This window comes from Anomaloglossus baeobatrachus, chromosome 2, assembly GCF_048569485.1.
Source record: "Anomaloglossus baeobatrachus isolate aAnoBae1 chromosome 2, aAnoBae1.hap1, whole genome shotgun sequence".
Taxonomy (NCBI): Eukaryota; Metazoa; Chordata; class Amphibia; order Anura; family Aromobatidae; genus Anomaloglossus; species Anomaloglossus baeobatrachus.
This window is the reverse complement of record NC_134354.1, coordinates 546,473,943-546,489,471: the sequence shown is the minus strand read 5'-3', so window position 1 is coordinate 546,489,471 and position 15,529 is coordinate 546,473,943. Positions and strand designations below refer to the sequence as shown.

The 15,529-nt window shown below is 40.7% G+C and overlaps 1 protein-coding gene across 1 annotated transcript in view; it reads left to right on the top strand.

The window, feature by feature from the left end:
• COL4A2 (collagen type IV alpha 2 chain) overlaps positions 1–15,529 on the top strand; it is a 359,463-nt gene that overhangs the window by 180,255 nt on the left and 163,679 nt on the right. Inside the window, exons 5-12 of the mRNA XM_075336673.1 lie at positions 802–936; positions 1,780–1,824; positions 2,248–2,364; positions 8,464–8,535; positions 9,231–9,266; positions 9,342–9,404; positions 13,171–13,206; positions 15,117–15,158. Coding sequence (XP_075192788.1) covers positions 802–936; positions 1,780–1,824; positions 2,248–2,364; positions 8,464–8,535; positions 9,231–9,266; positions 9,342–9,404; positions 13,171–13,206; positions 15,117–15,158 — 546 coding nt within the window. The remainder of the gene's footprint in view (positions 1–801; positions 937–1,779; positions 1,825–2,247; positions 2,365–8,463; positions 8,536–9,230; positions 9,267–9,341; positions 9,405–13,170; positions 13,207–15,116; positions 15,159–15,529) is intronic.

Sequence of the window (15,529 nt, the reverse complement as noted above, 5' to 3'; positions counted from 1 at the left end):
TTTGAGTGTCCTGAGTTTCAGAAGTATAAGCTTCCTTTTCTTATAAAATACCTGCATGAATTAGGAACACAATACTTCTCATTGAAGCTAAATTGTATTATTTTGTTAAAAAAAAGGTGTGTCTAGTTATTTTATTGCTCTTTGTCTTAGGCCCCTTTCACACATCAGTTTTGTGCCATCAGTCACAATCCGTCGAAGATTTAAAAAAACGGATCCAGCGACTGATGCCGTTGGATCCGTTTTTTTCTCATTGACTTGTATTAGCGACGGATTGCGACGGATGGCCTCACGTTTCATCCATCGTTCGACAGATCCGTCGAAAATTGTTTGCCTGGCCAACAGAGACGACGGCCAAAGTAATGTTTTTTGTGTACGTCGAAAAAACTGACGGTGACGGATCCGTTGCCATCCGTCGTTTCGTAGCATGGAAACCTATGGGCGCAGGATCTGTCGTAATCCATCAATTGACAGAATCCGGCGACGAATTCCGTTTTTTTTAAACTGGGCATGCTCCAATTATTATTTAGCCCCCAGCTAGTCGGATCCATCGAAAAACAGATCTGTCTCATCAGTTTTGCCACAATCTGCGACGGATCCGTCGATCCATCGAGTAAACAGATTATGACTGATGGCAAAAAAATGATGTGTGAAAGAGGCCTTATTTTCTGTTTTATTTTTTCATATTACTTTGATCTTTTGGTCTAGAATGTTTGTTTATATACTCATACTAGAATAAAGCCATTTTAGACAACATGTGTCTCTTTGTGTTATAAATATACTTTTTGCTTCATTCTTATGCAGGGGCAACCAGGATTACTTGGTGGTCAAGGTGTCTCAGGGCCACCAGGACTTATTGGAATAGAAGGATTACCAGGTCGTAAAGGAGACAAAGGTGAAAGAGGTCATCCAGGGATCACTGGCCCACTTGGAGATAAGGTAAAATGGAGCATGTTGAAATACATGATCTAGTTTTGGAATAACATCTGTTACCCAAATATGATTTCTTGTGAACTGGATCAAAGTGACTGTTGATTTAATTGTAAAGAATTCCTCTATGATGTTAAAGAAGGGTATGACACTTCCATTACAGGAGTGTTTCACTTTCAGATTGATGGGAGTACAACCCCCGAATCCCCTCTGATCAACTGTTTTCAGTTCTGCTAGCTTCCAAATGTACAGTATACAGTTGTGGATTTAAAGGGTTTGAGCACTACTAGAACAACCCCTTCTCATTCCCCATGTTTTCCCCATTAAAATAAAAAACTTAAATTTACCTTCCATGCTGGCACCGTTCCATCAACTGTTTAGTGGGTCCTGCCACTACTGCAGATCAGCTTCTATTCACATGAATGTGGAACTCATCTGCAGCGCTCAGCAGCGGCTACAAACAGAAGATAAAGCTGTGATGTTCTTATCTGAACACTGTGTACATCCACCAGAGCTGACACCATCTGTTCAGTGTGGGTGCCGGGTGTCGGACCTCCAACGATCCAGTATTTAATGTTGATCACCTATGTGAGATAGGGCTTCAATATCTTACTAGGAACCACCTCTGTAAGTAACAAAGAATAATACATAATATATTTTAAATAAAATGACTAATTTTCTATTTTAAATAAAATGACTGATTTTCACACAAAAATTAAAACATGAACAGATATTATAAACATTAATTTTGGTGATAATTTCCCATTCATGGCATCCACATCTATGTGGTTTTGGTAACTGATCAAAAAAAAGTTTTGGTTAAAAGTATTCTTTCTTTTTTTTCTCTTTTAGGGTCAAAGTGGTGTCACAGGATTTCCAGGGGCGAATGGCATACCTGTACGTATGATAACATTATAGTTTTCTTATAAATAGCATGCAGTGCTTTGTTATTCTTTTTATTGAAATGATGTTTAAAGAGAATCTGTCATCACAAGTTTCACTACCTCATCCGAGAGCAGCATGATGTAGGTGCACAGATTCCAGCGATGTATCACTTACTGACTGGCCTGCTTGCTGTCATTTTGATTTCATCTATTGCAAATTTAGCAGTTCTCTAAATTCTGAGCTCTGTATAAACATCACTGATTGGCAGCTTTCTGTGAACACTGTTCATAGGCATAAATCTGCAAATCAATGATGGGGGCGAGCTTATGAATATGGAACCTGGTGACATATTCTTTTTAACACAATGCTTGAAATAAGTGACCTTAGTATGAAGTTTTGTAGGTGCAATAATGTTTTCAATTATGATGTTCACAGGGTCATGTAGGACAAGGTGGTTCCAGGGGACATCCAGGACTGGATGGTTGCAATGGAACAAAGGGAGATGCTGGCGAGCGTGGGCCAATAGGTCCAAGTGGTTCTTCAGGCTATCCTGTAAGTACTATAGGAGCTCGTAACAATTCTCCATGCCTTTATGAGAACTGCGTTCAGAGAAAGAACAACACTTAGTAAGGTGCATTAGACAATCAAATGGTTATATTAATAAAATATCTGGCTATGCTTCATTCAGCAAGAATGTAAATATGTGGTTGTTTGAGCAGACCGTGCTAGAAAGCACTATGATATTGTGGCAGCCCCATCTTCCTGATTACACTGATTACTCCTCCCAACCGCATTCATTTCTTGTGCAACCCATGAGATTACATATTAATAAGTGCATACACATAAATGCTGGTAATAATAAAAGCATTAACAGGAAATAAAAAAAAGGTTTTTTTAAACCCTTGCTTCTACATAACCGCACCAATTAGTACCCTGGCATAAAAAAATTAGACCAATCCATATAATATCACAAACTATATGTTTTATCAAGTTCAACAAATTCCTTCCTTTCACAAATTTTTGACCCCCTATCTCCTCTTCTGTCTGTATTTAAACCTACACAAAAAAACTGTACACAGGTTGGTGAGTCAAAGTACATGTACTGTAATTGGTGATATACAAGTGCATCTTAATAAATTAGAATATCATCAAAAAGTTAGAAAATCAAAAAAAGTTAATTTTTTCAGTAATACAATACAAACAGAGTGATCTATTTCAACTGTTTATTTCTGTTAATGTTGATGATTATGGCTTACAGCCAATGAAAACCCAAACTCATTATCTCAGAAAATTAGAAAACACCTGCAAAGGCTTCCTAAGCATTTAAAATGGTCCCTTAAGGCCCCGTCACACTAGCAACATCGCTGCTAACGAACAACTTTTGTGACATAGCAGCGATGTTGCTGTGTGTGACATCCAGCAACAACCTGGCCCCTGCTGTGAGGTCGTTGGTTGTTGCTGAATGTCCTGGGCCATTTTTTAGTTGTTGCTGTCCCGCTGTGAAGCACACATCGCTGTGTGTGACAGCGACAGAGCAACAACTAAATGTGCAGGCAGCAGGAGCCGGCTTCTGCGGACACTGGTAACCACAGTAAACATCGGGTAACCAAGAAGCCCTGTCCTTGGTTACCCGATATTTACCTTTGTTACCAGCCTCCGCCGCTCTCACTGTCAGTGCCGGCTCCTGCTCTGTGCACATGTAGCTGCAGGACACATCTGGTTAATTAACCCGATGTATGCTGTAGCTAGGAGAGCAGGGAGCCAGCGCTAAGTGGTGTGCGCTGCTCCCTGCTCTGTGCACATGTAGCTGCAGTACACATCGGGTAATTAACCCGATGTGTGCTGTAACTAGGAGAGCAAGGAGCCAGCGCTAAGCGGTGTGCGCTGCTCCCTGCTCTGTGCAGCTGCACCCTGTACTCTATACCCTATATATGTACCCTGTGCAGCTGCACCCTGTACTCTATACCCTATATATGTACCCTGTGCAGCTGCACCCGGTGTGCGCTGCTCCCTGCTCTGTGCACATTTAGCTGCAGCACACATCGGGTAATTAACCCGATGTGTGCTGTAACTAGGAGAGCAGGGAGCCAGCGCTCAGTGTGCGCTGCTCCCTGCTCTCTGCACGTGTAGCTGCGTGCGCTGGTAACCAAGGTAAATATCGGGTTGGTTAGCAGCATCTTCCACGCGGCGCTGGGGGCTGGTCACTGGTTGCTGGTGAGCTCACCAGCCACTTGTGTAGCGACGCTCCAGCGATCCCTGCCAGGTCAGGTTGCTGGAGCGTCGCATTGTGACATCTCACCAGCAACCTCCTAGCAACTTACCAGCGATCCCTATCGTTGTTGGGATCGCTGGTAAGTTGTTTAGTGTGACTGGACCTTTAGTCTGGTTATTTAGGCTACACAATTATGGGGAAGACTGCTGACAGATGTCCAGAAAACAATCATTGACACACTCCACAAGGAAGATAAGCCACACAAGGTCATTGCTAGAGAAGCTAGCTGTTCACAGAGTGTTGTATCCAAGCATATTAATGGAAGGTTGAGTGGTAGGAAAAAGTGTGGTAGAAATGGTTAACAAGCAACCGGGATAACCGCACCCTTGATAGGCTTGTTATGAAAATACCATTCAAAAATTTTGGGGGAGATTCACAAGGAGTGGACAGCTGCTGGAGTCAGTGCTTCGAGAGCCACCACACACAGACGTATCCAGGACATGGGCTACAACTGTCGCATTCCTTGTGTCAAGCCACTCATGAGCAATAGACAACGAAAAAAGCATCTTACCTGGGCCAAGTAGAAAAAGAACTGGACTGTTGCTCAGTGGTGTTGTTTTGAGATGAAAGTAAATTTGCATTTTATTTGGAAATCAAGGTCCCAGAGTCTGGAGGAAGAGTGGAAAGGCCACAATCCAAGCTGCTTGGGGTCTAGTGTGAATTTTCCACAATCAGTGATGGTTTGGGGAGCCATGTCATCTGCTGGTGTAGGTCCACAGTGTTTTATCAAGACCATAGTCAGTGCAGCCATCTACCAGAAAATTTTAGAGCACTTTTTGCTTCCTTCTGCCGACAAGCTTTTTGGAGATGGAAATTTCATTTTCCAGCAGGATTTGTCACCTGTCCACACTGCTTAAAGTACCAATACTTGGTTATTACCACAGTATCACTGTGCTTCATTGGCCAGCAAATTAGCTTGACCTAAACCCCATAGAGAATCTATGGGGTATTGTCAAGAGGAAGATGAGAGACACCAGACCCAACAATGCAGATGAGCTGATGGCTGCTATTAAAGCAACCTGGGCTTCCATAACACCTCAGCAGTGTCACAGGCTGATTGCCTCCATGCCACGCCACATTGATGCAGTAATTCATGGAAAAGGAGCCACGACCAAGTATTAAGTGCATTTACTGTACAGACTTTTCAGCAGGCGCCAATATTTCTGAGTTTAAAATCATTTTTTTTCAGCTGGTCTTATATAATCTAATTTTCTGAGATAATTACTTTTGGATTTTCATTGGCTGTAAGCCATAATCATCAACATTAACAGAAATAAACACTTAAAATAGATCACTCTGTAATGACTCTATATAAAATATGAGTTTCACTTTTTGTATTGAATTAGTGAAATAACTTAACTTTTTTATGATATTCTAATTTATTGAGATGCACTTGTACACAGAAGAGTGGGGAATTATTCTCTGTCATACATTTGTCTAGTTAAACTAAATACATTAGGTTACAAAAAGAACATTGAAATGATAATTTTGTCCTTAATTTTCCTGTATGCAAACATTGCACCAGATTAGTGCTCTGTATGCAAAATAGAAAAAAAATAATATTTGACCACTGTGAAATGCAAACAATAGTTACCCTTTACAGCAAGCCTGGAAAAAATACTGGTGAGTATACTGTATCATATTGCTAGACTGTACAACTCCCAAGGGCCACAATAAAAATTGGTAATCCCATCTGGGGCATTTTTAGCATATCATTAGAACATGCGATAAGTGACTGATAGGTGGGGACCCATTTGTTTTAAGAGAAAAGCAACCAAGGTGCATATAGATTTTTGTATGAATGTTTTAAAAACTGCTGCCCATTTCCTTACTCCCATAAACAACAATGTGCAGAGTCACATGCATGTTGGCCACCTGTCTTCCATTATACAGCGAATTGAAGACCAAACATTTCACATATGGCATATCACATGGCCTAATTTTCCATAAAAAGAGCAATCTGCTTAAAATTGATGCTATACACTGTGTTATGCCGAATGCAGTGCCTGAAGGGGTGATGCATAAAGCAGGGGTTTAAAGACAGCCTAAGTGTCCCAGGCTGTCAGTATATACTTACTTTTTCTGAAGGGCCACAGAGGCTGCAACACCATTAAGCAAGAGCCACCACTAACCAAACAACACCATGAAGACCAAGGAGATCTCCAAACAAGTCAGTGAAAAAATTGTTGAGAAGTACAAATTAGGGTTGGGTTCTAAAAAATCCCAATCTCTGATGATCCCCTGAGCACCATCAAATCCATTATCATCAAATTGAAAGAGCCAGTTACCACAACAAATCTGCCAAGAGAGGGCCACCACCCAAAACGCTCAGCCTAGGCAAGGAAGGCATTAATCAGAGAGGCAGCACAAAGACAAAAGTTAACCCTGAAGATGCTACAGAGTTCCCAAGCAGGGACTGGTGTATCTGTCCATATAACCAGAATAAGCCATACACTCCACAAATCTGGTCTTCATGGAATAGTGCCTAGAAAATAACCTTTACTTATAGCCAAAAATTGAAAGGCTCGTTTTGCGTTTGCCATAAGACATGTGGGAGACTCCCCAAATGTATAGAGGAAGGTGTTGTGGTCAGATAATACCAAAATTCAAAATTGAACTTTTTGGCCATCAAGGTAAACACCAACACAGCTCAAGAATACCATCCCCACAGTGAAACATGGTGGTGACAGCATCATGCTGTGGATGTTTTTCGGCAGATGAGCTAGCGAAAATGGTCCGAGTCAAGGGAAGATGAATGGTGTAAAATACACCGATATTCTTGAGCAAAAACCTTTTTCAATCTGTCAATAATTTGAGACTGGGAGGGAGGTTCACCTTTCATCAAGACAATTACTCAAAGCATACTGCAGCACTCAGTGTACTGCATACAGCAACACTCAAGTGGTTTGTAGGTAAACATATAAATGTTTTGAAGTGGCCGGGTCTGCCCAGACCTTAATCCAATTGAGAATCTGTGGTCAGACTGGAAACTTGGTGCTCATCAGAGGAAACCATTCTAACTTGCAGGTGTTGGAGCAGTTTTTCCTTGAGGAATGGGCAAAAATCCTAGGTGGAAAAAAGTGAAAAGCTCATAGAGATTTAGCCAAAGTGCCTTGCAGATGTAATTGCTGCAAAAGAAGGCTTTACAAAGTACTGACTTTAGGGGAAGTGAATAGTTAAGGCTGCTTTACACGCTGCGACATCGCTAGCGATCGCACCCACCCCCGTCGTTTGTGCGTCACGGGCACATCGCTGCCCGTGGTGAACAATATCGCTGGTACATACTTACCTTCCTAGCAATGTCGCTGTGGGCGGCGAACAACCTCTTTTTTAAGGGGGCGGTTCGTGCAACGTCACAGCGACGTCAATCAGCGGAGGGGCGGAGAGCAGCTGCATTCACGTCATTCCCGCCTCATTGCCGGAGGACGCAGGAACGCTGTTCTTCGTCGTTCCCGGGGTGTCACACGAAGCGATGTGTGCTGCCTCAGGAACGACGAACAACCTGCGTCCAAAATGAGCAACGATATTTGGGAAAGGAACGATATGTCAATGATCAACGATTTGGTGAGTATTTCTGATTGTTAGCGGTCGCTCGTTGGTGTCACTTGCAACAACGTCACTAACGAGGCCGGATGTGCGTCACGAATTCCGTGACCCCAACGATATCTCGTTAGCGATGTCGTTGCGTGTAAAGCGGCCTTTATGCACATTAAAAAGAAAACCAAATATTCACAGTTGTAGTCATGTTCTTTACATAAACTGATGCACAGCAGTGAAATTCCAGGTTGTAAGGTAGCAAAACACAAAAAATTGCCATGGGGGTGAATGCTTTTGCAAACCACTGTACATACATATCCCATGCCAGGTAATATGAGTGGAATAGAAGGGCTCTACGGCAGATCTGGAGAAATGGACAGAGGACCTATTCATTTCAATCATCTCAATTCATTTTTCTGCAACATTAAGAAAAACTGGGGCAGATGTATTTATATTGTTTCTAATAAAGACTGCATGAGACTGCATGAGCCTAGAGGAAACAATCAAATTTATCACAATGGTGAAGTCATGTGATAGCATTGGTGCATCATAATAGACATTTTTCTCTTTGCTTGGTTGACCTGCTTTAGATCAGTATTTTGCAGCATCTGGTGCATCTTAGGACTCTACTCTCGACTGCTCTTTTTCTAGACATTTTTCAAAATTGTCCAGTGAGACGCAAAAAGTGTTTAAATTACTACCAAATCTTGTGTACAGCGTGTCCCTCCCAAATTCTGCCGCATTACTCCTTAGTATATCTGCCTCTTGGGTTTTGTAAGCAATGATTTGATTTCTTTGTAAAGTTTTATCTGTATATTAAATATAAACATATTATATTACAGGGGGAACAAGGTATCAAGGGTGAGAAAGGTGACCCTTACCATATACCAGAGGACTTGAAAAGGAAAATAATGGTAAGTGCAGCATTAATGCAGGTTGTCCAACCTGTGTGCCATTGGGAATATTTACAAGGTAATACCTTATGCTAAATACATGCACATAGCAGAGCCATCTGTGTGAGGCTGCAGAGCATCACATGGGCTCGAAAGGCTGCTGTATGGTTTCTTTTAGTAATATATTATCAACTAGAAGCAAAACCTTTTTAAAAAATTACCTCTATACCAGACTATGCTATACCAGACTACTTTTATACCAGACTATGCGGCCACCATTTTCCTAATGTGTCATTAGTTTAAATTTCAACAGATACATTTTGTTTGAGTCGTACTGAGGTACAGTTAAGCCCCATGTACCCCAAAAGGTGCTCTATTCCCAGCTTGTATAATAGGGACTCGTATTATCGCCACCTTATGTATCACTTTCTATTTTTGGGCATTAGATCCCTTAAAAGCTAATCCTGACAGAAGTGATATAAACTGATATCAGAAAAAAAATTAGTACGATCAGTTTGATGATTTTTACCTCATGTTTTATGGCCAGATTTAGGCAACACAATATGCATACTATATTAATAGATTGTGTGAACATACTCTAAAGCATACTTAGTTATCTCAGGACATCAAATATAAATAAATATATATTAAGCTCTGCTATATTTGCAGCCATAAATACATAATTAGTTAATGTGATTTGCTGTTTCTCCTTTTAGGGGGATCCTGGATTACCTGGAATTACTGGCATTGCAGTGAGTTATATAGAATTTTCATTTTTATTGTTTTCTTTTACTGGTCAATTTCTTATAATCTTTTGACTTTTACAGGGTCCCAGAGGTTCTCCTGGAATCATGGGATTCATTGGCCCAGCGGGTCAACCTGGATATCCTGTAAGTGCATTTGATGCAAAGGGAGAATAAAAATACTCCAATACAAAACTGAAAGATGTGTGTCCACAATAAAATTGTTTTGTGAGATTGAAATATTCTTATTTTACTCTTATGATATATGAAAAAAAATAGACAGCCAAAAGTATATCGGCTAAAAGTATGTGGAAAGCATCTTCTTTTAAACTCTTGGCGTCATCCACCATATAGAGTGACTGTACAGTCGACATTTATGGAGCAGGCTCAGGAACACAGTTAAAATGATATCAGTAGGTCATACAGACTATAATACCAGTAAAGACAAAGGTTTGTCCAGCAAAAAAACAAGCCCTTATTCAAAGTTATGGCTTTCAGAATCTGTTGACACAAACTAATATTTCTTGTAATTTTTTTGTAAGTAGTAAAATATAATAAACCATATAAATGTACAATGGTACTGATCTGTACAGGAGTTTTAAAGTAAACCTGTTATGTAAAATAACACTATTAACCTGCAGATGTGGCGTTAATCTGCAGGTTAATCGCATTCTGACACCGTGCGGCACCACCACTTAGAGCTCCGCTGCCAGGAGAAAATTAACTGTATTCCTCTCGGCAGCTTCACTCTTTCAGTCCTAGGAGTTGCGCTGGTGCAGGTTCAGTAAGTGCTCAGTGTATAGAGAGGTGTAGCTGTAACTGCACCCCAAGCACTGACTTAAACCCAGCTCAGCAGTAGAGAACTCTATTAACCTGAATAAATTGAATCTATATATCACACTGTGCTCAAAAAAACAGACAGACTAATGGAGGGTGTCAGAAAACCACAATAGTCTAATGACTAAGATGGAGCAGTTTGTAGAGGATATAATCCACATGCGGTTATATCAGGCAATATAGCAAAAATAAAAGACATATACTACAGCACTCCGTGGCACTTGACAGGTGCACTGGTGATCAGAACACAGGTGATTTTGATAACGAGAAATTGGTGTTCACAAAAACCACAATGTAAATCACTGAAAGAATCTATAATAAGAAGAAATTACAGAGAACTTGCCTGGTAAGAGCACTAAAGCCTGCCCAGCTCCAGGGAACTTCCAGTCATGCAAGATAAGGGCTCCTTAGGGCTACGACATGAAAGAGCCTGTGCTAGCGGGAGCTTGCTGTGTGGATGGCGGTTGCTGGAGAGGTGGAAATGACAGGCAAAGCGTCACCACTTAGAGCTCTGCTGCCAGGAGAAAATTACCTTTATTCTTCTCGGCAGCTTCACTCTTTCAGTCATAGGAGTTGCACCGATGCGGGTTCAGTAAATGTTCAGTGTATAGAGAGGGGTAGCTGTAACTGCACCCCAAGCACTGACTGAAACCCCAGCTCAGCATTAGACAACTCTATTAACCTGCAGAATAACCTTATATCTGCAGATTAATAGCATTATTTTACATGACAGGTTCCCTTCAATGTCATTTTAAAATGAATGTTGTGAATACAAAACTCAAAAGAACAATGGTGGGATTGCTGGATATTTATTTTATGCCACCCCACTTGCAATTCTTTTAGTCAAGTGAGCTATGTAATTCAAACCATTAACTTGTTCCACTAAGTACAAGCTTTTATATGGTTATGTTGATAAAAAAAAAGTCAAAAACATTATGACTCTTGGGAGGACAGGAGAAAAAAAAGAAAAACAAAAGGTTTTAACATGATAATAAAATTTTCGGGGACAGTAAGCAAAAGGACTTCAGTTTTTATGTAGACTTTTTATTAACAAGTTCATTATGGTTAAAGGGAACCAACCAGCAGAATTTCATATATAAAGTAAAGCCAGTGCTATACTGATACTAGGACGCTGAATCTAACCATACATTTTGTTCAAAGATTGAATGTTTAATTTAAGTAAAGTTCCAGCAATGCTCTGCTTTTTGAGTGACAGGTGCAACAGGAAGGGAATATATGGGTTGGTTCTTGCTATCTATTCCCACCCCTGTCTGCTGCCTGGCCTTTCTCCCCCTGTTACCATCATAGACATTAATTCTGGCGCAGGCAGACAGACAGGGGTGGGAATAAATAGCAAGATCCGACCCAAATATTCCTGTCCCTGTTGCACCTGTCAATCAAATACCAGTGCATTGCTGGAACTTTTCTTGCACATATTTTTGAAATAAAACATACAATCTGTGAACAAAATGTATGCTTTGATTCTGCATCCTAGTATAGCACTGGCTTTTCTTTATATATGAAAACCCTGATGGTTGGTTCCCTTTAAAGCAACTCATTTTCATCAATAATTTTATAGAGATTACTAAATTGAAGATGCAATATGAATGAAAATCTGAATCTATACAAAACTTGCATTGGCACAAAAAAATGTCACTTAAAAAGGTTAACCAATACATTGATTAAATAAAAAGAAATCTAACTGTTCAAAAAATATGTTTTTTGTTCAATTTTACCTAACTTCTCCCATGTGTGGGAACCTGTAAGTTTTTGCTCTGTAATATGACAACGACATGAGGTAAGGACAGAGACCATGATTCCAGCAATCAGTGAGTTTACTGGGTGCAGCAGTTATGACATCACAGTTTTCTCTGTTGCAGGCTAGTAGAGAAATATGCAAATAAGAAAGCCGCGGAGACACCATCACGTGTTTCTCAACGCTGCCAGGAATTTCATGAAATAATTAAAAAAAAAAACATGGGCTTTGCCCAATTTTTGTGTCCAGCCAGGTACAACTAGGTAGCTGGGGATTGGAATCCGCAGCGCAGGGTAGCCCAAGCTTTCTGGGCTCCCCTGCTGTGAATTGCAGTCCACAGCCACTCCAGAAAATGGCGCTTTCATAGAAGCGCCATCTTCTGGCACTGTATCCAACTCTTCTAGCGGCCCTGGTGCCGGGTGGCACGCTGGGTAATAAGGGGTTAATAACATCTTTATTTTACCAGCTGATATAAAGCCCGAGATTCTTAATGTCAGGCCAAGTTTGACCTGGCCATTAAGAATCTCCAATAAAGGGTTAAAAAAAGACACCACACAGAGAAAAAATATTTTATTAGAAATAAATACACAGACACTCTTACAGACTCCATCTTTATTAATCTCTCTCACCCCTCCACGATCCTGGTCTTCTTTCTTCTGTCTTATTTCTTCAACTGATGCAGCTCCACTAGAAAGCACGGGGGAGGAACTACTTTCTGAGCATGCTCAGTACTGAAAACAGGATCCTGCCTACCAGAATGCAGTGACTTCCGCTAGAGCAGGACCCGGCTCATTGAAAATCAATACAGGTATCGCCGCAATATGAATGATATGGTGAGATGCAGTATTTTGTTGGAGGTCAAAAACGCCACAAGTAGCGTTTTTGAAAAAAGATAAAATACTGCATCTCGCCGGATCCAGTGTATGCCGCACGCAACCGCAAGTGACCGCATCTTGCCGCGATTCCATTGCAAATGCATTGAAATGACAACGCATTTGTAAAGGATCCGGACATATGCGGTTTGCGTTTGTTTGCCGACCAGCTAAAAAAACGCTGCTGTGAAAGCAGCCTTAGTACAACATTAGTACACCAATAAAAAACGACACTAATCCAAATATAATAATCATTGTGATAAAATCTTACGAAGAAGCATCTACAGGATGCTGAGGTATATGTGAAGCACCTAGTAAATTAATTCACGAATGTTACAATTGACTGATGACACTGAATGTAGTAGTAAAATATTGCAGACTTGTAGATTGCAATGAATCTACTGATGATTTGCCGTTCATTATAACATATTATGTGATTTCTCTACAGGGACCTGCGGGACCTCCAGGAGCACCAGGACCACCCGTAAGTTTTATAAAGGCACAAATTACATAACATTTTAATATAAACACTCAATTTAAATTGTTGCTATGGTAGAAATATAATGAACATATATAACATTTATAGCTTCTTTGTAAACTTTATAACTCAAAAATTCAGCATGATGTTGACAACAAAATGTTGTGGATTCTTTTATTGTTTCATTCTATATTAAATACATTGTTGTAATTAAATATGTTTACTTACTACTGAGTCAAGCAACAGGTAGCTTATATGGCATATTAAAGGAGCTTTCCTTTAATTAAAAAGGTGAGGGTAAAAAAAATAATTTCCTTTACTGACCAGCTAGACAAGTGAACCAACATACATGCTACTTTCTCTTGTCAGAATTGGGGCATCCACATCAGGAGGGGATGTCACATGACTGCTGCAGGGGCTTCTGATTGACTGCAGACTTCAAATTCCATCTGAGCTGAAGAAGCTAGTGTGGATGGAATGTGAACGCTGCAGCTGAACAGTGGGTGCTGATTGGTAAAGACATCATTTGTCCCTCCCTTTGGATGTTGACAGTGGCGTAACTTGAAGCACATGGGCCCAAATGCAAAAGCTCCACAGGGTGCCCTAATTATTGCAAGTCTTTAATAGCATTTGTCTTTTAGGGCTTGAGCGCACGTTGCGTAATTGCATGCATTTACGCTGCGTATAGCACTGCAGCGTAAATGCATGCGTCCTGCGTCCCCTGCACAATCTATGTAGATTGTGCATGAGACGTGTGCACGTTGCTTTTTTTGAATGTAGCGATTTGGATGCCAAAATTTTGACCCAAATCCGTGTGTACAAAAATCAGTATGTCAATTAATTTGTACGCTTTGGATGCTGCTCCCACTCTGTCTATGGTGGGGGCAGCATCCAGAGCGCATGAAATCGCCATTTATTCTGCTGAAACACTGCATCCATTACGCAGTGTTTCTGCAGCGATTTGAAGCGCACTTGTGCTGTCAAATCGCTGCAGAAATCTCAGCATTTACGTGCGAACATAGCCTTAAAGAGGTTGTCCACTACTAGGTCAACCCTTCCTCTTTCCCTCTTTCCCCTAGGTGAAATAGAAAACCCTATACTCATCTCCCATACCAGCGCAATTCCGGTGCCACAGCTCGTGTTCCCGGGGCTAACATGACGTTGCAACATCACGCGAGCCCCTCGTCCAATTAGTGCCGGCTTCTGGCTCTCTGCCTTCTGACCAAACAATTTAAGCAACAGTAAGTCAGCTCTGCTGAAGCCGCTCACTTCCTGTTGATTTGTCCTGTGTCAGGGAGAGGAAAGCCACCAGTGATTAGACTCGGGGTTCGCGTAATTTCACAATATCATGTCAGCCCCAGGAACGCAAGTCTCAGCACTGCTGGGACAGCACCGGCATGGGAGGTGAGTATAGGCTTTTTTATTTTACCTGGTGGAGACATGTGGAATCAGTTGTCCTAGTAGTGGACAACACCTTTAATTTAGGCCAAAAGGACTTTTAGGGACCGTAGGCTCCAGAGTCTAGGCATGTTTGCTACCTCTGTACTTATTGTTTTTGATGCCATAAGACTGGCATGAGACAAAGAAGATAATGTAGGAGACCAGCACCTGCTTGGAAGGTGAATAAAGCTTTTTATAATATTATCCCTCCTAAGCCTCATTGAAAATGACTTTTGAAGTATGGGAATACCAGTTTAAAATTGTTGATACAAATTTAATTAAAAGAGCATTATTATAAAGTGGTGTTACTTTCAGATTTTATTATTTTTTTTGTTTTAACTTCATGTGATCTATATGGGTAACATAAAAGATAAGATATTTTATATGCTAAATAAACATAGTTTAGGGATTTAACAAATTGTTAAGCAATTGCTCTTTTTTTATAGTACCTTAACATTTTTTGTCTTTTTATGAAGGGTAGTAAAGGCATTGGATTTTATGGACAGAAAGGAATACAGGTAAACAATATTTTCTTACTTTAGAAAACATTCTAGGTAGTGATATAACAATGTGATTAATGGGGTTGTGTAAAATTGCATAATGCTGATAAAAAAATATGTATTTGTAGCTTACAGCTCAATTCCAAGATTACTGGTCACCTCTGCAGTCTGTAAGAGGTAGTCATTTTTCTGGACAGGGAGAATGTGCTTGTAATCTGTTTGCTAATGAGCTGGCATACGCTCCTCTGAAGATGACCGGGTTGCTGGATCCAGATAGTTTCTGATCACCTGCATTTTTCCAATGGTGCAGAAGCAAAGCTGACTTACAGCAGCACGGAGGAGCAAACAGTTTTGGCTCCTGCTGATTGAAGAGATGACTTGGGATGATA